Source organism: Neoarius graeffei, chromosome 5 (assembly GCF_027579695.1).
Source record: "Neoarius graeffei isolate fNeoGra1 chromosome 5, fNeoGra1.pri, whole genome shotgun sequence".
In the NCBI taxonomy this organism is placed as follows: domain Eukaryota; kingdom Metazoa; phylum Chordata; class Actinopteri; order Siluriformes; family Ariidae; genus Neoarius; species Neoarius graeffei.
Window position 1 is genome coordinate 37757024 of NC_083573.1, and position 26948 is coordinate 37783971.

At 43.9% G+C, this 26948-nt stretch overlaps 1 protein-coding gene across 4 annotated transcripts in view; it reads right to left on the reverse strand.

Annotated features, from left to right (window-relative positions):
- Positions 1-11784: 11784 nt before the first annotated feature.
- Positions 11785-26948, reverse strand: part of clstn3 (calsyntenin 3) — a 77037-nt gene continuing 61873 nt past the window's right edge. For all 4 annotated transcript variants that reach the window (XM_060921615.1, XM_060921617.1, XM_060921616.1 and 1 more), the window contains 6 exons: positions 15826-16052; positions 15339-15500; positions 13755-13900; positions 13524-13659; positions 13242-13426; positions 11785-13157 (listed from right to left, as the gene is read on the reverse strand). In XM_060921615.1, coding sequence (XP_060777598.1) covers positions 13008-13157; positions 13242-13426; positions 13524-13659; positions 13755-13900; positions 15339-15500; positions 15826-16052 — 1006 coding nt within the window. In that variant the 3' untranslated portion in view covers positions 11785-13007. The remainder of the gene's footprint in view (positions 13158-13241; positions 13427-13523; positions 13660-13754; positions 13901-15338; positions 15501-15825; positions 16053-26948) is intronic.

Sequence of the window (26948 nt, forward strand, 5' to 3'; positions counted from 1 at the left end):
AGCGCTTCACAAATGCTATTCACGAACGCATGGGGCGCCAGCGGGATTAACACATAGAGCGTAAATAGTGCGTAACTTACGCCGAGACTACGCAAACTTCCTAAAATGACAGCACAGATATAGCTCGCTGTAATAGTGTGTGTATACATACACTAGTGCATCTCGAAAAATTAGAATACCATGAAAAAGTTGCTTTTTTTTCATGATTTAATTCAAAAAGGTAAACTTTCATATATTCTATATTCATTACATGTAAAGTGAAATATTTAAAGCCTTTTTTATTTTAATTTTGATGATTAGGGCTTATAGCTCATGAAAATCAGAAATCCAGTATCTCAAATTATTAGAATATTCCCTAAGATCATCTCATCTCATCATCTCTAGCCGCTTTATCCTGTTCTACAGGGTCGCAGAGCAGTGGCTTTCTCCTTGCAACCCTGCCATGCACACCATTGTTGTTCAGTGTTCTCCTGATGGTGGACTCATGAACATTAACATTAGCCAATGTGAGAGAGGCCTTCAGTTGCTTAGAAGTTACCCTGGGGTCCTTTGTGACCTCGCCGACTATTACACACCTTGCTCTTGGAGTGATCTTTGTTGGTCGACCACTCCTTGGGAGGGTAACAATGGTCTTGAATTTCCTCCATTTGTACACAATCTGTCTGACTGTGGATTGGTGGAGTCCAAACTCTTTAGAGATGGTTTTGTAACCTTTTCCAGCCTGATGAGCATCAACAACGCTTTTTCTGAGGTCCTCAGAAATCTCCTTTGTTTGTGCCATGATACACTTCCACAAACGTGTTGTGAAGATCAGACTTTGATAGATTCCTGTTGTTTAAATAAAACAGGGTGCCCACTCACACCTGATTGTCACCCCATTGATTGAAAACACCTGACTCTAATTTCACCTTCAAAATAACTGCTAATCCTAGAGGTTCACATACTTTTGCCACTCACAGATATATAATATTGGATCATTTTCCTCAATAAATAAATGACCAAGTATAATATTTTTGTCTCATTTGTTTAATTGGGTTCTCTTTATGTACTTTTAGGACGTGTGTGAAAATCTGATGATGTTTTAGGTCATATTTATGCAGAAATATAGAAAATTCTAAAGGGTTGACAAACTTTCAAGCACCACTGTAAATAAACATCCTCCTGCATTAACATCCATCTGCAACCCACTTCTCTGACAGAATACTTTGCCTCAACCATGGATGTAAGAGGAAGGAACAGACATGCCATGCAGTCCCGCGCTAATGTCACTGTGCTTAAGCTGGGATCTGTGTTTTTTTTTCTCCAGCAGATAGGGTTGGGCATTCTGGCACCATATGACAAGGTAGAGCAGCTACCTAATGGATTCTTGTTGCAGTGCCACTTCATCTATGAAGACTTGATGGAGCCCAAACCTCCAGAGAGCTTGTGGGTTGGTTACAAGATTTATTGCCTCACCTGACTGGCATGTTGGTGGACCAAAGGCCTAGTCAGAGTGCAGTACCCACGCCTCTGGAGCTCCAAGTTATTCGGCAAGAAGTCAAGTCCTCAAGTCCTGGCTCCAGGCTTCCGGGAAAGAGGACTCCTATATATATATATATATATATATATATATATATATATTTATTTTATTTTTTTTTTTTGGGGGGGGGGGGGGGGGGGGGGGGGTTACTCAGTGCTCGTGCCAGAGACCGACAAGGTGGCCTCCACTCCACTGCTCGCTCTAGAGGCCAACAGGCCAACCTCCATTCCAGATTTCAACAGGGATGAGCTCTTTGCTCCTCCATCTGGCTTTGAAGATGTTGTCGCTCTGTTGCCTGGCTTCGGTGGGGAAAAGCTCTTTGCTCCACCACCTAGCTTCTGCAAGGACATTCTCACTCAAACCAAACCCAAGCCCATGCCAAGATCAAAGCCCAAGCCCATGTCCAAGTCCATGCCCATGCCAAGATTCAAGCCCATGTCCAAGTCCATGCCCATGCTAATGCTGGTGCCCATGCCAAGATCTAAATCCATGTCCATGCCAAGGTCAGAGTTCATGTCCATGTCCGAGTCCATGTCCAGTCCCAAGTCCAATTCCATGTCCATACCAAGGTCAGAGTCTAAGTGAGAGTACACACTTGAGTCCATGTCCATGCCGACGCCTGAGTCCATGCCATGTGCAAATCCATGCCCCTACTGACATCAGGGTCCATGCCGATGCTTATGCCCAGATTCATGCCCGAGTCCATGCCCATGCTGATGCTCATGCTGATACATCTGTCTGCAACCCACTTCTCTGACAGAATCTGGAGATTGAGCTCCTGTTGTGTAACAGTACTAATCATTTTTAAGGTCTTGAGATTTAAGACTCGTGTACTTAAATGTATTTCATTTTTTGTCAGATTTTTCTTAATATACAGTTACATTTACATAAGCATGTAACAACATATTGTGCGATGATAAATCATGATACAAAAAATTTATGATTCAATTTGATGAAATAAAAAATGAATCATGATTATCATCAGGCTGCATAATCTCTTCGTTTTTCCTAGCTGTAATTGGGTTGTTTAGACAGCAGAGGGTGGAATAATATGCAATAGCAGGAATATATGTGACTTCATCATAGGTAGAAGTAACAGTTCTAATGCCATGACAACACACAAAAACACATCTAAAATGGTAAAGAGCTGTTGTGTGATTGACTGTGCAAAAATATCTAACAAGAAATAAGAGCTCTCTTTTCACAGACTGCTGAAAGATAAAGAAAAGGGAAGCAAATAGAGGGAGTATAAATGGTCATAAAAGTTTGTTCAGAAAAGACTGATTTGTTATTAACTTTTTCATTTTTAATAAAATGAATATTTTAGTTAATAGGCTGTATTTTACTGCAATATTTTCAAATGTGGGGAAATAATTATTGTTGGTTATTAAGAAAATGAATTTTTTTTAATTTAACAAAAGGAATGTTTTAGCTGATGAAGGATAGGAAAATAAATGTTGCATTTAAAAATATTACTAATATTTTCTTCATTTAATATTTTTTCAGAAAATTAATGAATTGAATCAAATTGTGAATAGGGTGACTCATTATATGTCTTCTGTTTATTTTGAGAATGTAATTTAAATAACGGGCGGCACGGTGGTGTAGTGGTTAGCGCTGTTGCCTCACAGCAAGAAGGTCCGGGTTTGAGCCCCGTGGCCGGCGAGGGCCTTTCTGTGTGGAGTTTGCATGTTCTCCCCGTGTCCGCGTGGGTTTCCTCCGGGTGCTCCGGTTTCCCCCACAGTCCAAAGACATGCAGGTTAGGTTAACTGGTGACTCTAAATTGACCGTAGGTGTGAATGTGAGTGTGAATGGTTGTCTGTGTCTATGTGTCAGCCCTGTGATGACCTGGTGACTTGTCCAGGGTGTACCCCGCCTTTCACCCGTAGTCAGCTGGGATAGGCTCCAGCTTGCCTGCGACCCTGTAGAAGGATAAAGCAGCTAGAGATAATGAGATGAGATGAGATGAGATGAATTTAAATAAAATCTCATCTCAGTTGATAGTACACTGGAATCTTGTACTACACCTCTAATTTAACAGAAGTGATTTTTTCGATACCCCTGCCTCTACTTCCTGACCTCACCCACCTCAAATCTTTACAATAGTGATATATTTAAACTAATGAGGACAAACCTCAGTGCACTGTTCTAATGGGAACAGGGATCCATATTGATATCCCTACTAAATAGCTAAAAAGCATGCTGACTGGTGTGTGTGTGTGTATGTGTGTAGGGTTCAGTGGAGTCTCTAATGCTGGCTCTTGGTGGTTCTCTCTCTAAAGCAGGGCGCTACACAACTCTACACAGCACAGGAAAATACACACTACACACAATAAACACACGCGTAGCACTAAACATCGTAAAAACATAATTACACCTGTTATTACACTGCTATTATACGTTATTAAATGTGCACTTGTTATTAAATGTGTTATTATATGTTATAACACCTGTTATTACATTGTTACAGCACTTATTACACCTCTTATTACATTGTTATTAGATGTGTTATTTCTCATATCATCTCTAGCCGCTTTATCCTGTTCTACAGGGTTGCAGGCAAGCTGGAGCCTATCCCAGCTGACTACGGGCGAGAGGCGGGGTACACCCTGGACAAGTCGCCAGGTCATCACAGGGCTGACACATAGACACAGACAACCATTCACACTCACATTCACACCTACGGTCAATTTAGAGTCACCAGTTAACCTAACCTGCATGTCTTTGGACTGTGGGGGAAACCGGAGCACCCGGAGGAAACCCACGCGGACACGGGGAGAACATGCAAACTCCGCACGGAAAGGCCCTCGCCAGCCCCGGGGCTCGAACCCAGACCTTCTTGCTGTGAGACGACAGCGCTAACCACTATACCACCGTTCCCCCCCTGTTATTGCCATTATTATTATTATTATTAACATTATAACACTTTCTTACTACACCATTATTACACATTATTACATGTGTTGTTACACCTTTATTACATCATAATTACACAGCTTATTACATTGTTACATGCTACATCTTATTACGCCTATTATTGTGTCAAACCCGTTATTACATTGCTATTACACATGTTATAGCACCTGCTATTACATTATGACACTAATATTGTTATTACACGTTTTTACATTGATATTACATTGCTTATTACACTACTTATTACACCTGTTATTACACTGTTTTTACATTGCTTTTTAATTAACTTTGTGAGCAAATAATTTATGCCATCAAATTAACTCATGCTTAATGAATTATTTAAAGTGTAGAATTAACTCTGGTGAACTCTTAAACTGCATATCATGTCAAATTCCTGGTGAATACCTTTTTTATTTGGGCAGCACAGTGGTGTAGTAGTTAGCACTGTCTTGTCACACCAAGAAGGTTCTGGGTTTGAGCCCAGTGGCTGACGGGGGCCTTTCTGTGTGGAGTTTGCATGTTCTCCCCGTGTCCGCGTGGGTTTCCTCCGGGTGCTCCGGTTTCCCCCACAGTCCACAGACATGCAGGTTAGGCTAACTGGTGGCTCTAAATTGACCATAGGGGTGTGTGTGTGTGTGTGTGTGTGTGTGCACAGAAAGGAACTGGCCACCCTACTGCTGCAATTTTGGCCAAGTCAACCAAACATGGTTCGCCTCAAGCCAAGATCCGGTTCAGCAGTGATGACAACGATGACCTTTTTATTTGCCACTTAATCACTTTACATTTTCATTTAGTGCATTATTTTGTTGAGTGCACCTACACTAATTCTGTTTCATTCCTCCTTGCTGTATGTTGTAGGGGAGACTGGGGAAGCTTGCAACACTTCTTGAATTTCTCTCGGTTACTCAGAGACTATTTGGACTAAACCAACCAAATGCTTGTAGATCAAACTTACATCTGTCGACTAATTACCCAGACCATTATTTTAATGTGTATGCTAATTGTTTCATTCCCCCTTATAATTTTATTGTATATTCCTCTGTTTTAATAGCCTTACTGTACGTTCTATATTTGATCATTTCTTTAAAGGGCTGATGACACGAACATGACTCTATGCAATTTCTTAAATAAACTATACAACATGGCAAACATGTTAGATTTCTGTTATAATTACATGAAAAGAAGCTGTTGTTACGCGAATATCCAACTTTTAATTGCACAGCGCAAGAAAACTGGGTCCGTGGCTCGCGGCCATGTTGTGACGTCAGCGGGAGAACACGCTGCGGTTCACTGGCTGCTCTACTCTGGTTCTACTCAATGGAAATGGCGCATGAAAACACCGGTGAACTCTCTAGTGCTAGCTCTTCCTCTTCTGGGAGTCTAGAATTGTGTTGTGAGTGGGATAGATCGGAAGAATCAAGTGATGACGAACACGGGTGCATCCAACTGTACAGGTTTGAACCTGTTACTGTGCAATCTGAGAGCGACTCCGGCCCCGAGATGGACAGCGGACAGGCAGACAGCCCAGCATTGACGAACACCACAAGGTTGGATAACAAGGATTGGTAGGTCAACCCGTATTTGTTCAAAATGTTACGGACTCAATATTTTAATATTGCGCATTGTTGTCTTGCATGTGTAAACACTGCTTATATCATGTAAGCCGTATGCTACACTGAATACATAGTTCCTAATGGAGCATGCAAACGGCTAACATAATAAGCTTACAACTATGCCTGATCCGTGATACATTTAGGATAATATTGGCAGGCACGTCTTCTAGTTTATGGCTTCTTAGTTTTATCCTTGAATGAAGCAAAATATTTGATAACCTACATCAGCGTAAGCAAATGACAATCTGTAGCCTACTTGTCTGGCTAAGTTAGCTTTCCCTCAGTGTTTGCTTTGAGAAACAAGCTTTCACAAGCAAATACATGACTGATATCACGACGACTTTATGATTATCATGAACGTGTACTCTATGATGTGTACTCTATGAGCGCTCTGGAGCGAGTCACTTCCAAGATGGCTGCGCAGACCGCATGGTTACTATTTTTAGCATCATGTCGGAGCACTCTATAGCTCTACGTACCTTTATCTTATGTCGTTTCTCAACACATGTTCTGACAGTTGGACTGTCTTTGGAGGAGTCGCCTTGTCCCAGGCGACTGCTGGATCCGGCGTAGCTACTAGTAGACCCCCTCCGGAATACTGTAGGCACTGCTGATGGTAGTAACACACGTTTGTGCTGAACTGCACACCCAAGAGATTCCTTTAAGCTGGGAAGGGTGTCAAAACAATCCAAATCGAAGTGTTCAGAGCACAGGACGGATGTTGGTGAGGGCTCCCCCTTGTCACGAGTGCGCCTGACTTGCCTCACCCACTTCGCATGCAGCTCGGGATCTCTGGGAAACTTGAATAAACTTACCCCATCCTTGTGGGTTTTGGAGCAAAAGCCAGCAACACAACGCGAAGGCATAATATATATATATTATAATGTATAATAATAATACTAATAATGACAAACTGAACACCTGTCGCATCAACAACAAACTGGTAAGTTAGGAGGAAGGTTCTTTCGCTGACGTCATATAGCTCCTCCTCCTCTTTCGTCTCCTGGGTGCTGCAGCCCCGTCAAATTTGCCCAGATAGCCGCGTTTTTTATCATAACTTGTAAAATAGGCGCCTTCATGAATTAATATATGGATCATCAGGAATTACTTTTTATGTTATAAAACATCGCCAAAGATGTCAAAAACGTGTCATCAGATCTTTAAGCCCAGGTGTTGTGAGTGTGTTTTGGATATCTGCTACATGTTATACTGTATACACAGTAGTGTGCAAAAAGGGTTTTTGTTTTGTTTTTTTTACAAGTCCTGTTATCGATGTTTATTTTGGGACTCGTCCTTTACTGAGTCAGTATGAAAAAGAAATGTTACAGAAAAATATTTCGATGTCAGTAAAGAAAGCAGCATAATATGTAAGAGATCGCGTTTCCGACAACCGCTGGGTTTTGCTGCAAAAAATAAGAAGGAAGTGTGACAGTCAAAATATCCGGAAGAACTGTGGCTGGTTCTGCAAGATGCTTAGTAAAACTGTAAGTTCATTTCCTTATAAAACTGTACGTTTTTGTGCTAAGATAATTAATTCTTTAAAAAAAAAAAGCAGTTGTCACACTTTGTTACCTCCGCCAAAGAGGTTATGTTTTCGGTAGCATTGGTTTATTTGTTTGTTGGTTTGTCTGTTAGCAACATTACGGAAAAAGTAATGAACAGATTGCTCTGAAATTTTTTCCAGAGGTCTGACTGGGCACAAGTAACAATCCATTAAATTTTGGCGGTGATCCGGATCACCTTCTGGATCCCGGATTTTTTTAAAGGATTATTGGCGGAGGTCTGTGCTCTCCGAGTGCTTTTCTAGTTTAGTTTATTACTGTGTACTGCTCCTTATAGTATTTCTGTTTAACAAAAGGTAAAAACAAATGCTTGGTAAAATGTTTAATTTCATTATTTTTGAAGGCAGATCTTGGTCTCAAGAGACCACTTTTTGAAGGTCTCAGTCTCGTTTCAGAACCGACCATGTTTTTACTCACTCGTCTCAGTGTCAGACGCAGACAACCCGGGATTTTATTTCAAGACTGGTCAAGATGCAACTGTGGGGATTTCACTAAATTGACTGTGCATTGTCTGATTTGTTTGTAAACATCATTACAGTGATTGGATGTAAAAATTTCCTGCTTCAAACGCAACCAATGATGTGACTCACTTCTAAGTTGAAATTTTTCTTCCTGTTAACCGCTGTCACCCCTCACCCCCTTCACACACACTGGTCTGGTCTTGAATCGGTCTTGCCCTGCTTTGGTCTTTGTCTTGAATTGATTTAAACTAGTTCTAGTATTTAAGAAATGGTTCAACTCCTGGGAATTTCACAACCAGTAGTCTCAAAAAAGTTTACACAGAATGGTGTGCAAAAAAAAAAAAAAATCCAATCATGGTGGAAACAACTTGGTGATGAGACAGGTTAGAAAAGAATGGCCAGATTGATTCCAGCTGACAGGAAGGCCACAGTAACTGACATAAATACTCTTTACAGCCGTGATGAGCAAAAAAGCATCTCAGAATGCACAATACATCAATGTTAAACCTTGAGGCAGATGAGCTACAACAGCAGAAGTCCACATCAGGTTCCCCTTTTGTCAGCCAATAATAGGAATCTGAGTGGGTACAAGCTCACAGTTCTCATGATTCTTGATTTCTGCGAAGGCACACAGATGGTAGTGTTAGAATTTGGCACCAACAGCATGAATCCATGGCCCCAACCTATGGAATTCAGATCAGGCAAGTTGGCTGGTCAATCAAGCACAGTAATATCATGGTCAGTAAACCATTTGATAGCAGTTTTGGAACTGTGGGCAGGTGCTAAGTCCTTCTGGAAAAGGAAATCAGCACCTCCATAAAGCTTGTCAGCAGAGGGAAGCATGAAGTGCTCCAAAATCTCCTGGTGAATGGCTGCAATGACTTTGAACTTGATAAAACACAGTGGACCAACACCAGCAGATAACATGGCACCCCAAATCACAGACTGTGGAAACTTCACAGTGGACTTCAAACACCTTGGATTCTGTGCCTCTCCACTCCTCCTCCAGACTCTAGGACCTTGATTTCCAAATGAAATGCAAAATTTACTTTAATCTGAAAAGAGGACTTTGGACCACTGAGCAACAGTCCAGTTCTTTCTCTCTTTAGCCCAGGTAAGATACTTCTGATGTGGTTTTTGGTTCAGGAGTGGCTTGATATTAGGAACGTGACAGTTGTAGCCCCTTTCCTCAAAACGTCTGTGTATGGTGGCTCTTGATGCACTGACATCAGCCTCAGTCCACTCCTTGTGAAGCTCTCCCAAGTTTTTGAATCAACTTTTCTTGACAATCTTTTCAAGGCTGCAGTCATCCCTGTTGCTTGTGTGCCTTTTCCAGCAAGTCTTTTCAACAATGACCTTCTGTGGCTTACCCTCCTTGTATAGGATGTTGATGATCGTCTTCTGGACCCCTGCCAAGTCAGCAGTCTTCCCCATGATTGTGGTTGCATGTACTGAACTAGACCAAGAGATACACTGTATTTACAGTGGTGCTTGAAAGTTCGTGAACCCTTTAGAGTTTTCTATATTTCTGCATAAATATGACCTAAAACATCAGATTTTTACACAAGTCCTAAATGTAGATAAAGAGAACCCAGTTAAACAAATGAGACAAAAATGTATACTTGGTCATTTATTTATTGAGGAAAATGATCCAATATTACATATCTGTGAGTGGCAAAAGTATGTGAACCTCTAGGATTAGCAGTTAATTTGAAGGTGAAATTAGAGTCAGGTATTTTCAATCAATGGGATGACAATCCGGTGTGAGTGGGCACCCTGTTTTATTTAAAGAACAGGGATCTATCAAAGTCTGATCTTCACAACACATGTTTGTGGAAGTGTATCATGGCACGAACAAAGGAGATTTCAAGCCAACTGTTACCCTCCCCAGGAGTGGTCGACCAACAAAGATCGCTCCAAGAGCAAGGCATGTAATAGTCGGCGAGGTCACAAAGGACCCCAGGGTAACTTCTAAGCAACTGAAGGCCTCTCTCACATTGGCTAATGTTAATGTTCATGAGTCCACCATCAGGAGAACACTGAACAACAATGGTGTGCATGGCAGGGTTGCAAGGAGAAACCCACTGCTCTCCAAAAAGAACATTGCTGCTCATCTGCAGTTTGCTAAAGATCATGTGGACAAGCCAGAAGGCTATTGGAAAAATATTTTGTGGACGGATGAGACCAAAATAGAACTTTTGGTTTAAATGAGAAGCATTATGTTTGGAGAAAGGAAAACACTGCATTCCAGCATAAGAACCTTACCCCATCTGTGAAACATGGTGGTGGTAGTATCATGGTTTGGGCCTGTTTTGCTGCATCTGGGCCAGGACGGCTTGCCATCATTGATTGAACAATGAATTCTGAATTATCCCAGCAAATTCTAAAGGAAAATGTCAGGACATCTGTCCATGAACTGAATCTCAAGAGAAGGTGGGTCATGCAGCAAGACAACGACCCTAAACACACAAGCTGTTCTACCAAAGAATGGTTAAAGACAAATAAAGTTAATGTTTTGGAATGGCCAAGTCAAAGTCCTGACCTTAATCCAATTGAAACGTTGTGGAAGGACCTGAAGCGAGCAGTTCATGTGAGGAAACCCACCAACATCCCAGAGTTGAAGCTGTTCTGTACGGAGGAACGGGCTAAAATTCCTCCAAGCCGGTGTGCAGGACTGATCAACAGTTACCGGAAATGTTTAGTTGCAGTTATTGCTGCACAAGGGGGTCACACCAGATACTGAAAGCAAAGGTTCACATACTTTTGCCACTCACAGATATGTAATATTGGATCATTTTCCTCAATAAATAAATGACCAAGTATAATATTTTTGTCTCATTTGTTTAACTGGGTTCTCTTTATCTACTTTTAGGACTTGTGTGAAAATCTGATGAATGTTTTAGGTCATATTTATGCAGAAATGTAGAAAATTCTAAAGGGTTCACAAACTTTCAAGCACCACTGTATACTGTTTTACTTAAACTCAAAATTAAATATGCTCATATTTTAAATTTTTTTTTGCAGTGTTAGAAAAAAAATCATGAAAATTAAAATAGAAAAATGTGTGAAACATTTTAATTTATGTGTAACGAGTCTAAATATATTGAATTTTCACTTTTTTAAATAGCTGATGGAAAATATTGAACTTTTTCATGATATTTTAATTTTCTGAGCTGCATTGTATTTTCATATTGCCTAGGCGGCACAGTGGTGTAGTGGTTAGCACTGTAGCCTCACAGCAAGGTCCGGGTTCGAGCCCAGTGGCCGATGTGGCCCCTCCTGTGTGGAGTTTGCATGTTCTCCCCGTGTCCGCGTGGGTTTCCTCCGGGTGCTCCGGTTTCCCCCACAGTCCAAAGACATGCAGGTTAGGTTAACTGGTGACTCTAAATTGACCGTAGGTGTGAATGTGAGTGTGAATGGTTGTCTGTGTCTATGTGTCAGCCCTGCATGACCTGGCGACTTGTCCAGGGTGTACCCCGCCTTTCGCCCGTAGTCAGCTGGGATAGGCTCCAGCTTGCCTGCGACCCTGCACAGGATATGCGATTACGGAGGATGGATGGATAGTATTGTCTAGAATCTTAATTCACGTGATTATCAGTAACGATCGGTTGACAATCCTTGTTACTGCATCAATAATAAATACAGTTAAATGCTCCAATGGTAACCATACTAACATCTATAATAATGCAATTCGATCCATTCTTCATATCACATTGAAAAACAACAGGCTTTTATTAAGAGACAGGATTTGCACTGTACACTGACACAGACAGAAGAGTAAACACACAGGAGACAGGAGGTTGCGAGAGGAGAGTTGGGAAAAGACATGGCTGCATATTCAGAAAACAAAAAGCAGCAGCAGAATTAAAGACTGTGACACAGATGACCGTGACAGTGTCAAGGTCTGATGAGAAGAGTGAAAGTTAGTGAATTTAACCATAACGTGCCTTCTGCTTTACTGAGATTCGAACGTTAACAAATTTTAAATTACACAATTAGGACACAAATAAATAGACACTCATCAAGCCGATCATGACCATTATTATTACTAATACTATTATCATCATCATCATCATCATCACTATATACTGTCAGCATTTGTAATCGTTACAGAGATAAATAGAAATAGAAAATAACAGCTAGCCCATCTCAAAGTGCAAAGACTAAATATGGATCAGAACAATGGAACGAACAAAAAAAAAAATATATATATATATAATGATAATAGTAGGAATTTGTATTTCTATACATTTAAATACAATCAAACCTGCCCAGGATGAGCTATCATGGTGATGGAGTAGTGCTGAAATACAGACTTACAACATGAGTGTGTTAGAGAATTCATTCCTGCAATTGCTGAGAGAAAAGGACCGGTTACTTGCATACAGCTTATAGCGATATCCACGCACTCGTTCTCGAAAACAGTGTATTTGTACAGGAATGTCTTGAGAATAGAAAGAAAAGAGGAACTGTGATTTATACTGTACATTATGTGAATGACGAGAGCCACACGATGGCTGCTGTACTGTAAAAATATGATTCACTTAGGAGTAAGTTGAACTTCACTGGACTGTCTGATTTCTATAGTAATGAAAATCACGTAGCTTACATTCGTCTGTAATAATACCCGGTGTCTGATACAGTGCGATGATCACATTCACTGAAGGTAATTACATCATTGTGCCATACATACATACATACTTTATAGAGTCTTGAGTGAAATATGGACTAAGCACTGGACACTGGAGTGAGATGCGATGCATTGTGCATTGCGTTTGTGTGTGTGTGAGCATACATTCCAGAGACAATGCATTCACAAAGGCTGATACAAATACATTTATGCTGTATGAATATGTGTAAATGTGTGGTTCTTACGTGTCATGTTTGTGGGCTTTATCACGGATATTAGATTTTATGAACATGGCTGTCGCTTGACTCAGTAGCGACGGGGGACAGAATCTCTTCCCTCTTTCTTAATGATGATTTGCTGGTCGTCAGCCGAGTCATCGGGCGACTCAGCCACTTCCTCTTCGTCATCGCCTTCCCCCTCTGTATCTGCAGCGATGCCCATGCGGTTCTCATAGGACTGACGGGGTTTGAGAAAAAGACGTGCCCTGATTACACGACAGGCCAGATTAACTACTCAAAGCGCACTCCTCGTCACACTCACCTCCATGGGGTTGACGATAATAGTAAGGGCTGAGTCATCCCATTGGTTGCTGCTCTCTTTACCGGCTCCTCTGGCTCCCTCTCCACGCTGATGGATGGAGCGGATGCGGAACACGCCAAGGATTACCATGACGACCAAGAAGCCCACGCACACCATGATGATGACGGTAGCAGCCCCGGGAACCACTGCAGGAGACAAGAATTTGGACATTTCAGAGAACGTGCAGTGTGGGCACTGGTGCAGTGCGTGCTAAGTAGGTGATTTTGATGAGTCACTGTGTACCAGAGTTACGGTGTGGGTTTGGCAGTGTATGTCCGCTGAGCTCCCCTGTGTGATGAAACGGATGAAGAAACTGCTGCTGAGAGGCCAAGAGGTGTGATGGGTGATACAGACTGTCCAACGAGTGCAGGAAATTTACCTAGGATGAATACAGAGTGAGGGACGAAAGGCCGAGAATTGCACCGAGATGTTTACTTGATGTGTTCATGCGAACAGAAGTGGTGTTTTTGCTACCTCCAGTGTGAGCTCATTACTGGTGTACCGTCCGTTCATTTCTGAACACGACAGCCTGAACCTCCTCTCGAAGCGGGCGGAGCCTTTCGCTAAACGGTAGCGAACAGAACGCAGGATGTCCTCGTACACTGAAATGGACTCCGCCCCTGGAAGAATTACAAAAGAAAGAAAAGTTAAAGGAGAACCGAAGGCAAATTTTTTATTTTCAAAATTCTATTTCTCATTTTATTAAATACAGGAATGCATTTTTGATCGTTATTTTGTCGCGAGTTATGAGTATTTGAAATATGCTCTGTAATATATCAGTCCGTATGTCAAAGCAACGGCTGTAAACGAGATTCGCTGAGACCTGTGCGAGACATCGGAGGACGGAAGTAAAACGTACAGCGGAAATCAAAGTCACCGACATCCGCCAATGTTGTCAAAAGACGCGCGCGCCCTCTTTCGAATGCTGACGTAATCAAGCCGGAAGTTTGTTTTGTTTTGATAGCGATCAGGAAAGTTTGAAAAAAGTCGGCAGGAATCATCATTTAAACTCGTTTTTGTGCAATACTTCGTTTGGAAAACAGTGTTCAAAATGGCGGCACTGACACCTGGCTGACACTTCACGTTTCGAAGTCTCGCACAAGTCTCATGAAGATCGCGTGGATAAGCGACGCCTGCCGTCGACCAAACGAACTAAATTCAATATGGCTAAAAACCGAATAGGCCGATAAGTATAATATTTAATTGCAATTAGTTGCCAATATGAGTCACGATATAAGGTTACTAAAACCGAAAACGTCATTGAGTAACACATTAATTAAGAAATAAAGCAAGTTTAAAAATGACTTCAGTTCTCCTTTAAAGGTGCAGTTTGTAAAGATTGAATGTGTTCACACATGTATAACAATAATTATATAATTACAAATTCAAGAAGATTGCTAGCATTGTAGAAGCAGATTGTCAAGACATAGTAAAGCAGGATAAACTGCATTTTGCTTGACTAACATGGCATTTAATTAAAAATGACTAATTTCAATTCATGCAGCTATAAGTAGTTACATTATCTATCTATATTTATTCTATCCACATTCACTGGATATGAGCAATAGCACACTCTGATTGGCTACTCTAACCACTAGGCTATAAGCTCATGTACCATGAGCAGAGAAAAACAAAATGGCGGAGCGTGTTACTGAACCAACCGAGGACGAAATAAAAACTCTACTCGAAAACAAAACCCCCCAAAAATACAAAACAAAAGCAACAAAATATGGAATGAAAGTATTTGACGGCACGAATGCATCTTTTTTATTTTTCAAAAATTATTAATATTGCATTTTTCACAAATTGCTACCGTCATTTCACCGGTTTGTTTACATTCTAAGCAGAAGTGATTTGTATAAAAGTCTTATTTATCGAATTTGCAAAAAATAAAAATGCTTTGTTTCTCAAAATCCAGTGAATGTGGATAGAATAAAACAGTTATTCCACTCAATCTCGTCATACATGGCTTATAGACGACTCGGTGCTACGTGCCTCGTCGCCTATCAGCTCATGTACGACTCGATTGAGTGGAATAACTGTTTATATGAAACTGACCAGTGATGGCGATGTAGGCCGTGGTATTGATGATATCCAGTCCTTTCTCTTTTAGTGCTTCCATGTCAACCAGAAGCTCCTCCTTCTCTGGGTTTAGCTCCTCCCCCAGTGGCTGGACCTCACAGCCATCCAGAGTGTGGGCCACTGCATCGGACATGAGAGCTGATGGAGATACGGAGAGTGTACACAATTAGTGTAAGTAAAATACTCTAAAACCACAAGACAAAGCTCTTTAATACCATGTATTGATTGAAATAGCCACAACAGCCTCAGGGAAAAGACAATAAAGAGTAGCAAAGCAGACAGTAAAGAGGATAAAGGGTATATAGCAGTCTATCCCTCTTGCCATGATCCTCCTACAATAAACATGTAGACGTGCAGCTAGAGCACAATGACTCGTTGATGGGCTTTGTGACCTGAGGTGTTTATAGTAATGATTAAGTGAAAGCGTGTGGGGTTTTGTGGGAAATTTTGTGAGTTTCCTCACCCCCTCCCTCCATGTCCTGGGCGGCAGTGTTCACAGCATGAGAGAGGGAACAGACGATGCGGAGTTCAGGGAACAGAGGCACTCCATGCGCAGCCTCAAACTCCGGAGCGGGGCGGGCCAGGTGAGGTCCTACACCTGAGAGAGAGATCTGAGGAGCGTCCGGCTGAAGCACTACCAGATAACCTTCCAGCTGCCGCAGAGAGAGACAGCCTTCCTCACTAAAGCACCTATGCAAAGAGGGTGAAAGAGAGGACATTGATGTATATGAAATAAATATTACTTAACCCTTTGGGGTCGAGAGCTTCGCCGGTGAAGCTCGGCAGGTTTAGAATGAGTAGGTCATGTACTGAGATAAATATCTTCACGAGTTCTTTTTTTTAAAATCATACAAGCATGATAAACATATTGACAGAAACTTTATACTTTACACTTTCCTATGTGCCCACTGCCAAATAATATTATACTACTTAAATGACCTAAATTAGATGAAACATAAAACTTGTCCCCTTCCTCAGTCACACTGGAGTCGGAGCGCTGAGCGCCCACTTACGCATTCATAAAAGACTAATCACATGGTAACGGCATGATAATCACTTCCACTCTCTTTCGCTTTTGATTGGTTTCTCTCAGGAACGCCCACCGTAAACAAGATAAAATCTGTCAGACATAGCTTGGGCTATTTGGAGGTAAAACTTGTTGCGAGATGGCACGCGGATTTTATGCGCTTTGGATGATTCAGTACAGTGATTCAATTCATGATTCATTTCACGATTCAGGATAGTGACGGCTAGTCACAATGGGTAAGGTCATGGTTTTTTTTCACATATTCCAACACAGTTCTACAACTACTTTTTACAACATCTTCATTTATCTGGTATTTTATGAAACGTACAATCATGATATACATACTACATGGATATTATTGTAGCTGAACTTGTGCTGAATACAAAAAGATCATATGACTTTGAAAATCCTGCTTAGATTTGTTGAAATTGACAACAAAATCAGAGCATACCAAAATGATGAGAGTGCCAGAAAATACCCTCAAACCCCACAGGGTTAAAGAGTAAATCCATCTAAACACAACTATTTAATCTATTGCCACATCAACACTGACCTTAATTAAATGAATCAGAATCATTTTATTCGGTATATACATACATACACATACAGGTAGTCATCGACTTACGACTGCGTTTGGTTACGACTGACCGGTCGTAAACCGATCTGGTCGTAAGTCGGCCTATGTTAAATGAACGTAAGTATATTGTGATGTGTAATGATATTGTAATCATCTTAAAGTCTTATTTTATCAACATTTTCTTATTTCATTACCTTGGCTCATTATTTGGTTTAAGTCAAACACTGCATACTACACTGCGTACAGTACAATTCATTTAATATGTGCAAAACAAAAAATACGAAAAGCAGGTGTGAAAAATAGAAAACATTTTAGTTTATAACATACCAAAATACAAACGTAAAACATAGCAAAATGCAAAATTTAGTGACCGCTGGCATCACTGGTGCTTGGCTGTGGGTCGTCTACGTCATCATCAGCTGTTGCAGCACTCGGGCTGGCGGGAGGATTTACTCGTTTCATAAACCAGGAGCTGGGGCAGAAACTGTATGACGGAGTGCCCGAGGGAGCGCGAGAGAGACTGTGCATGTGCCTGGAGCTGGGGCAGAAACTGTATGACGGAGTGTGCGAGGGAGCGCGAGAGAGACTGCGCATGTGCCTGGAGCTGGGGCGGAAACTGTATGACAGAGTGCCCGAGGGAGCGCGAGAGAGACTGTGCATGTGCCTGGAGCCGGGGCGGAAACTGTATGACGGAGTGCGCGAGGGCGCACGAGAGAGACTGCGCATGTGCCTGGAGCTGGGGTGGAAACTGTATGACAGAGTGCGCGAGGGAGCGCGAGAGAGACTGTGCATGTGCCTGGAGCTGGGGTGGAAACTGTATGACAGAGTGCGCGAGGGAGCGCGAGAGAGACTGCGCATGTGCCTGGAGCGGAAACTGTTGTACGTGGTGAGAGGCGCTGCCGGGAGCTGGGGCGGAAACTGTCATACGCTCAGCTGGGAAACACTTGCCAGTCATAACAAGACGGTCGTAAAGTCGATCGGTCGTAAGTCACATAGGTCGTAAGTCGATAACTACCTGTGTGTGTGTGTGTGTGTGTGTGTGTGTGTGTGTGTATTTTATATATATGTATTTTATATATATATATATATATATATAAATAAATTGTGGCAGCGGAGGCGTGGCCGAGCATCAGTCTGTGAATGGAGGGCGGAGTCAGGGAAGGTGAGTGGTCATGTCACTACACCTGTTATCAATTAACGTGTGTTTGTGTGTCTCCTTCAGTGACTGTGCCTGATAAAAGGAGGGTGAGAAGGAGAGGACGGCGCCGAGAGCTTGCTTCTAGCCTGTGTGTACGTGTGTGCGTCTGTGAGAGTGTGTCTAAGTTGTGTGCTGTAAAGCAGCAATAAAGTCAAGAATGAATTGCAAACAACTGCCTGCCGTGCTTCTGTGCTCCACCCACACCAGAGTCTTCCTACAGTGGTGCTGAAACCCGGAATGAGTACAGAAGGGAACAGCCCCATGGAGTCCTCGCCGTTTAAGGAGCTGATCCATGCCCTCGCCACAGCCCAGCAGAACCAGCACCAAGCGCTGGTCGCCCTCCGGAAGGAGCAGGAGCAACGACTCGAAGCCTTGGTGCTGGCCCAACAGGAGGACCACCAGGCGTTCCGGCACCTGCTCGCGTCGGCGGGGCCCATGACTGCCACCGACGCGGACACTCCCCACCTCACCTTAACGAAGATGGGTCCGCACGATGACCCGGAAGCCTTCTTTGCGCTCTTCGACCAGGCAGTGGAGGCATGGGGTTGGCCTCCTTCCCCTGCTAACGGGTGAGGTCCAACTGGCCGTGTTGCAGCTCCCTGCTGACAGCCGGCTCGTCTACGCGGACCTTCGCAGAGCCATCCTCCAGCATGTCGGCCGCTCCCCAGAGCAACAATGTCAGCACTTCTGCTCGCTGCGCTTGGAGGTGGTCAGCCGGCCGTTTGCGTTCGGGCAGCAACTCCGGGATGCCTGCCGGCGGTGGCTGAGGGCAGATGACCGCGACGCTGAGGGAGTGATCGACCTGGTGACACTAGAACAATTTGTCGCGTGACTTCCAGAAGGAACAGCGGAGTGGGCCCAGTGTCATCGCCCGGCATCGCTGGACCGGGCAATGGAGCTGGCAGAGGACCACATGGCAGCAGGACGCCTTGTCTCCTCTTCTCCTCTCTCTTCTCCCTCTGTTTCCCGTCCTCACCCCATTCCCCCACCGCGGAGGTGGGGGCCGGCTCCCCCCCAGCTGGCCCAGTGCACCCGTGGTGTCCTCCCATTTCCCCCTTCCTTGTCTGTGTCTCCTCCCCCTCAGGTGTGATGTCCGTGATGTCCCAGGCTCTCCCTCTGCACCGGTGTGCTGGCGCTGTGGGGAGCTGGGACATCTCCAACATCAGTGCTCCACGATAGAGGTGGGCATGGTGGTCCGGGTCCCCGACGCGCCAGAAACCGCCCTCGATCGGGCCAGAGCATATCAAATACCGGTTAGTGTCCAAGGGGATACGTATCAGGCTTTGGTGTATTCCGGCTGTAACCAGACCTCAATCCACCAAAGCCTGGTGCAAGGTGAGGCATTGGGGAGAGCACAAATGGTGAAGGTGTTGTGTGTGCACGGGGATGTTCACAACTACCCTTTGGTGTCCGTCCACATTCTATTTTGAGGAAAAAAAATATAGCGTAAAGGCGGCGGTTAATCCTCATCTCACCCACTCGCTAATTTTGGGGACTGATTGGCCGGGGTTTAAGGAATTAATGATGCACATAGTGAAGAGTGGGTCCTGTCATAATTTAGCTAGGGAAAGCCCTGGAGTAGCATTGGCGGGAGAAGCTGTCACAGAGCCGTCTACGTCAGCACCGCGTCAGGCTGCCACGTGGAGTGAGGAGCGCCCCGCCTCTCCTCGCTCTCTCAGGGATTCCCTTGGGGATTTCCTGTTAGAGCAGTCGCGAGATGAGACTCTACGGCATGCATTTGACCAAGTGAGAGTAATCGATGGTCAAAGTCTCCAGCCAAATGCGATGCCGGCCTTCCCCTACTTTGCTATTATTAAGGATAGGCTATACAGAGTGACGCAGGACACTCAAACTGGCGAAGAGACAACACCGTTATTAATTCCAAAGAGCCGCCGGGAATTTGTATTCCAAGCGGCTCACTTTAATCCCATGGCTGGGCACTCGGGCCAGGATAATACAAGCCCGAATAATGGCCCGGTTCTATTGGCCAGGGATTCACGGGAATGTCTGTTGGTGGTGTGCGGCGTGCCGTGAATGCTAATTAGTAAATCCCCTGGCCACTCCAAAAGTGCCTTTGCGCCCTCTCCCTTTAATTGAGACCCCATTTGAAAGAATTCGGATGGATCTCGTCGGGCCATTAGATCGGTCAGCACGGGGATATCGCTTTATTTTAGTTCTGGTAGACTATGCAACGCGATATCCGGAAGCAGTGCCTCTCCGCAATATCTCAGCACGCAGTATTGCAGAAGCGCTTTATCTCCTGGGTCGGGATTCAGAAAGAAATCCTGACAGACCAAGGCACTACATTCATGTCACGCACACTGCGTGAGCTGTATGGATTACTGGGGATTAAGTCTATCCGCACCAGCATTTATCACCCACAAACGGATGGCTTAGTAGAATGGTTCAATCAAACTCTCAAAAATATAATTCGGAAGTTCGTCAGTGAAGATGCACGTAATTGGGATAAGTGGCTCGAGCCCCTGTTATTTGCAGTATGAGAGGTCCCGCAAGCCTCCACAGGGTTTTCACCGTTTTAATTGTTATATGGGTGTAAGCCGCGTGGCATTTTGGACGTACTACATGAAAATTGGGAGGAGGGACCTTCACCCAGTAAGAACGAAATTCAGTACATTCTTGACCTGCGCGCAAAACTCCACATCCTCGCGCACCTAACACAGGAGAATTTGCGACAGGCACAAGAACGTCAAAGCCGGCTGTATGACAGGGGCACGCGCCTTAGGGAGTTCACGCTGGGAGGCAAAGTGCTCATATTATTGCCCACGTCGGGTTCTAAACTAGTCGCCAAATGGCAAGGGCCCTTTGAGGTCACACAGCGAGTCGGGGACGTCGACTATGAGGTGAAGCGAATGGATAGGGGCGGGGCACTGCAAATCTACCACCTCAACCTTTTAAAACGCTGGAATGAGGGGGTTCCCGTGGCGTTGGCATCAGTAGTCCCAGAGAAGGCGGAGCTGGGGCCGGAGGTAAAAAAGATAACATCTCAAACCAGTATGGTCCCTTGTGGAGACCACCTCTCACCGGCCCAACTCACAGAGGTAGCCAAGTTGCAGAAGGAATTTTCCGACGTGTTCTCGCCCCTTCCTGGTCGTACCCACCTCGTAGAACACCACATCAAAATGCCCCCAGGGGTGGTAGTGCATAGCCGCCCTTACCAATTGCCTGAACACAAAAACAAGGTGGTTCGGGATGAACTCAAGGCCATGCTCGAAATGGGCATAATCGAGGAGTCCCATAGTGACTGGAGCAGCCCAGTGGTCCTGGTTCCCAAGACCGACAGGTCGGTCCGGTTCTGTGTGGACTATAGAAAGGTCAATGCGGTGTCTAAATTTGACGCATACCCAATGCCTCACATTGATGAATTGCTCGATCGGTTAGGCGCTGCTCATTTTTATTTGACACTGTATTTAACAAAGGGATATTGGCAGATCCCCTTGACTCCTCTATCCTGAGAGAAATTTGCCTTTTCCACACCGTTTGGCTTACACCAGTTCGTCACACTTCCTTTTGGACTGTTTGGGGCGCCCGTGACGTTCCAGCGGCTTATGGACAGGGTCCTCCGCCCCCACGCCACCTATACAGCCGCGTATCTGGATGACATTATCATCTATAGTAATAACTGGCCGCGGCACCTTGAACACCTTAGGGCCGTCCGAAAGTTGCTGAGGCGGGCGGGTCTCACAGCCAACCCAAGGAAATGTGCGATTGGGCGGGTGGAAGTACAGTATCTGGGGTTCCACTTGGGTCATGGGCAGGTGAGTCCCCAAATTAATAAGACGGCAGCGATTGCAGCCTGCCTGAGGCCCAAGACCAAAAAGGGGGTGAGACAGTTCCTGGGGCTGGCTGGCTACTATCGGAGGTTCATACCTAATTATTTGGACATCACCAGCCCGCTGATTGATCTCACTAAAAAGGGAGCACCAGATCCGGTCCAGTGGACAGAGCAATGCCAACAGGCTTTCTCCAAGATAAAGGCTGCACTGTGTGTGTGTGTGTGTGTGGGGGGGGGGGGCACTGTTACACTCCCCTGACTTTTCTCTCCCCTTTATTTTACAGACAGACGCATCGGACAGAGGGCTGGGGGCCGTTCTGTCCCAGGAGGTGGAGGGGGAGGAGCGTCCCGTGCTGTACATTAGCCAAAAGTTGTCGATGTGGGAAGGCAGGTACAGTACGATTGAAAAAGAGTGCCTAGGCATCAAGTGGGCAGTCCTCGCCCTCCGGTACTACCTGCTGGGGCGCCCTTTCACCCTCTGTTTGGACCACATGCCCCTCCAGTGGCGCCACCGCATGAAGGATGCCAACACACGGATCACCCATCGGTATCTTGCACTCCAGCCATTTAAATTCGAGGTGGTCCACGGGGGTGTGTGTGCGCGCGTGTGTGTCAGCTTCAGGCCGGATGGCTCCCCGGCCTGAGTTGGGCGGTGGCGGTATGTGGCAGTGGGGGCATGTGGCAGTGGGGGCGTGGCCGAGCGTCAGTCTGTGACTGGAGGGTGGAGTCAGGGAAGGTGAGTGGTCATGTCACTACACCTGTTATCAATTAACGTGTGCTTGTGTGTCTCCTTCAGTGACTGCGCCTGATAAAAGGAGGGTGAGAATGGGAGGACGGCGCCGAGAGCTTGCTTCTAGCCTGTGTGTGTATAAAAAGAAAAAAAAAAAAAATGACAGTCCTAATATACAAATCCAAACCATCCTAATATACAAATATTCCACCTTTAGCAGAAATGCTAGGCTCTGTTTTACTTTATACTACAGTGGAGGCAGAAATAGCAGCTGCATGCAGTTCAGTGTGCATTAAAAATGGAGTGGAATAATAATAATATTTATTATTATTATACAAACTATTAATAAGTAGTATATTTAACAAATAGTACTATTTATTAATGGTATTTAAAATAATTATATTTAACTTGTAAAATAATGGATCATTATTATTATTATTATTATTATTGCAGGAACCAGGAATATTATTATTTATAAAAACATTTAGTGAAAGATTGCTTGTAATTGGTGAATGCTGCCCAGCCTGCCTGGTTAATAGCAGAAACTGCTAGTGTACCGAACCTTTTTCGATAATGTGCAGTTTTTGTTGGAAGTGGAATCACTTTCCTGGCGGTAGTTTTTGGACTAGGTAATTAACAGGGTGGGCAGCACGGTGGTGTAGTGGTTAGCACTGTTGCCTCACAGCAAAAAGGTTCTGGGTTCGAGCCCAGTGGCCGACGGGGGCCTTTCTGTGCGGAGTTCGCATGTTCTCCCCGTGTCTGCGTGGGTTTCCTCCAGGTGCTCCGGTTTCCCCCACAGTCCAAAGACATGCGGTTAACAGGCTACTCTAAATTGCCCATGGTTGTGTAAATAATCCAGTAGAAGGCAACAGGAAACCACTGCTGTAATTCTTCCAGAGAAACTTTGATTGCTGGAGCTGTCACAGCAGCCACATCACTGCACTGATATGCCAGACAGAGAGAATTAGCAAGGTGGGAGGCATCATTGCCTCGCCTCTGTCTTGACAATATACAGGTCTTCAAATGCTACAGACTGCAGCTGATGATTTTCTCAGTGGTCCTGATCGTGTGTTCCAGATTCCTCTTTTCTCACTGCACCAAACCAGATAGTGATGGCAGACGTGAGGATGCGGTCTACAGTGGCAGTATAGAATTGCACCAGTATAACCTTGTGTAGATGAAACTTTGCCATCTGCCATAAGAAATACATCCTTTCCTGAGCTTTCTTCTTGACGGATGATATATGCATCTCCCATTTGAGATCCCGTGTGATTGTAGTTCTCAGAAACTTGAACGAAATGACAGTGATGAATTATTAAGGATGAGTGAGGAGGGGGAAGATGTGTTTCCTAAAGTCGATGTGCATCTCGATGGTTTTAAGAGCATTGAGTACCGTAAAAGGTCGTTGCGGCTACACCAGGAGGCCGGTTGCTGAACCTCCTGGTGGTGCTTTGACTCTTGATCATTGATGATGAAACCAATCGCAGTAATGTCGTCTGCAAATGATCATCAACTTCACAGATACATCACTGGAAACACAGTTACAGTTACCGCTTACCTCTTGTTGTGGGTTAATTACATATATAATTAGAAGGGCATACGGTAGAGTGCATACCTCCGGCAAGCCACAGATTATCAACTTCAGACTCAAATCATTTGAACCTAGGATAATACTAAAGCTGTACACCAAATTTCATCAAACTCCGTTCACTACTTTTTGAGTTACGTTGAGAACAAACAGACGAAAACAAAGGATAAGCGGTTACGGATAATGGATGGATGCCTCATACGCACCTGGTATTAATACGTGTCCTGGGTGAGTGGATCACAAGTGGACTGTGCAGGTGTGAACAGGGTCGAATGCATCTTCAAGAACTGATCACTTAAACCTTGTTCTGAGGTGGTCTGGGATGCATATGGCAACATGTGAACGCAAATTTGTCTCAGTGCGTCACAGCAACAAAGGATCCGCCTAATCGACTGCGTCATGGCCCTAACCCCAAAATGCATAACTGCGAAACTGTTTGGAAATCACACTGAATGGTAGCGCTCTCTGCCATTAGGCTAATGTGACGCTAGAACAGCAGAGACAAAAGCAGCTGCTTTTCACAGCTTCTCTATTCATCTCTCATTTATTTATAAGTTCTGCTCAAAGACCATGTGATAAAAACATCTGAAGCAGTCCATACAGGTGCATGAGAGAGGATTCCTGGGACATTACTGCCTGTGCAACATAAAAGCAGTGTATTCTGACTATTTTCTACATTGGAGAACAATACTGGACATATCAAAACTATGAAACAACATATGGAACATACAGGGGTGCTTGAAAGTTTGTGAACCCTTTCAAATTTTCTACATAAATATGACCTAAAACATCAGATTTTCACACAAGTCCTAAAAGTAAAAAGAACCCCGTTAAACAAATGAGAAAAAATATTATATTATAGTTGGTCATTTATTTATGGAGGAAAATGATCCAATATTACATATCTGTGAGTGGCAAAAGTATGTGAACCTTTGCTTTCAGTATCTGGTGTGACCCCCTTGTGCAGCAATAACTGCAACTAAACGTTTTCGGTAACCGTTGATCAGTCCTGCACACCGACTTGGAGGAATTTTAGCCCATTCCTCCGTACAGAACAGCTTCAACTCTGGGATGTTGGTGGGTTTCTTCACATGAACTACTCGCTTCAGGTACTTCCACAACATTTCGATTGGATTAAGGTCAGGACTTTGACTTGGCCATTCCAAAACATTAACTTTATTCTTCTTTAACCATTCTTTGGTAGAACGACTTGTGTGCTTAGGGTCGTTGTCTTGCTGTATGACCCACCTTCTCTTGAGGTTCAGTTCATGGACAGATGTCCTGACATTTTCCTTTAGAATTCACTGGGATAATTCAGAATTCATTGTTCCATTAATGATGGCAAGCCGTCCTGGCCCAGATGCAGCAAAACAGGCCCAAACCATGATACTACCACCACCATGTTTCACAGATGGCATAAGGTTCTTATTCTGGAATGCAGTGTTTTCCTTTCTCCAAACATAACGCTTCTCATTTAAACCAAAAAGTTCTATTTTGGTCTCATCCATCTACAAAACATTATTCCAATAGCCTTCTGGCTTGTCCACGTGATCTTTAGCAAACTGCAGATGAGCAGCAATGTTCTTTATGGAGAGCAGTGGCTTTCTCCTTGCAACCCTGCCATGCACACCATTGTTGTTCAGTGTTCTCCTGATGGTGGACTCATGAGCATTAACATTAGCCAATGTGAGAGAGGCCTTCAGGTGCTTAGAAGTTACCCTGGGGTCCTTTGTGACCTTGTCGACTATTACATGCCTTGCTCTTGGAGTGATCTTTGTTGGTCGACCACTCCTGGGGAGGGTAACAATGGTCTTGAATTTCCTCCATTTGTACACAATCTGTCTGACTGTGGATTGGTGGAGTCCAAACTCTTTAGAGATGGTTTTGTAACCTTTTCCAGCCTGATGAGCATCAACAACGCTTTTTCTGAGGTCCTCAGAAATCTCCTTTGTTCGTGCCATGATACACTTCCACAAACATGTTGTGAAGATCAGACTTTGATAGATCCCTGTTCTTTAAATAAAACAGGGTGCCCACTCACACCTGATTGTCATCCCATTGATTGAAAACACCTGACTCTAATTTCACCTTCAAATTAACTGCTAATCCTAGAGGTTCACATACTTTTGCCACTCACAGATATGTAATATTGGATCATTTTCCTCAATAAATAAATGACCAAGTATAATATTTTTGTCTCATTTGTTTAACTGGGTTCTCTTTATCTACTTTTAGGACTTGTGTGAAAATCTGATGATGTTTTAGGTCATATTTATGCAGAAATATAGAAAATTCTAAAGGGTTCACAAACTTTCAAGCACCACTGTAGATGGAATTGTGGGGCAAAGAAAAAAAATCTCTCATATTTTAGATTCTTCAACGTATCTACTTTCGTTTACCTTCATGACGCTTTGCACGCTATTGGCATTACCTTAACCAGCTTCATGAGGGAGTCACCCGGAATGCTTTTCAATTAACAGCTTTGCGTCCTCAAAAGTTAATTAGTGCAATTTCTTGCCTTCTTAATGCGGTTGAGATCAAACAGGAAATAGTACGTAATAATAATACAGTAAACAGCCCTATTCCATCACTGCAGTAATCCATATTATGTCAAGAACCGCTCAACGAAGTAAAGAGAAACGACATCCATCATTACTTTCAGACATGAAAGTC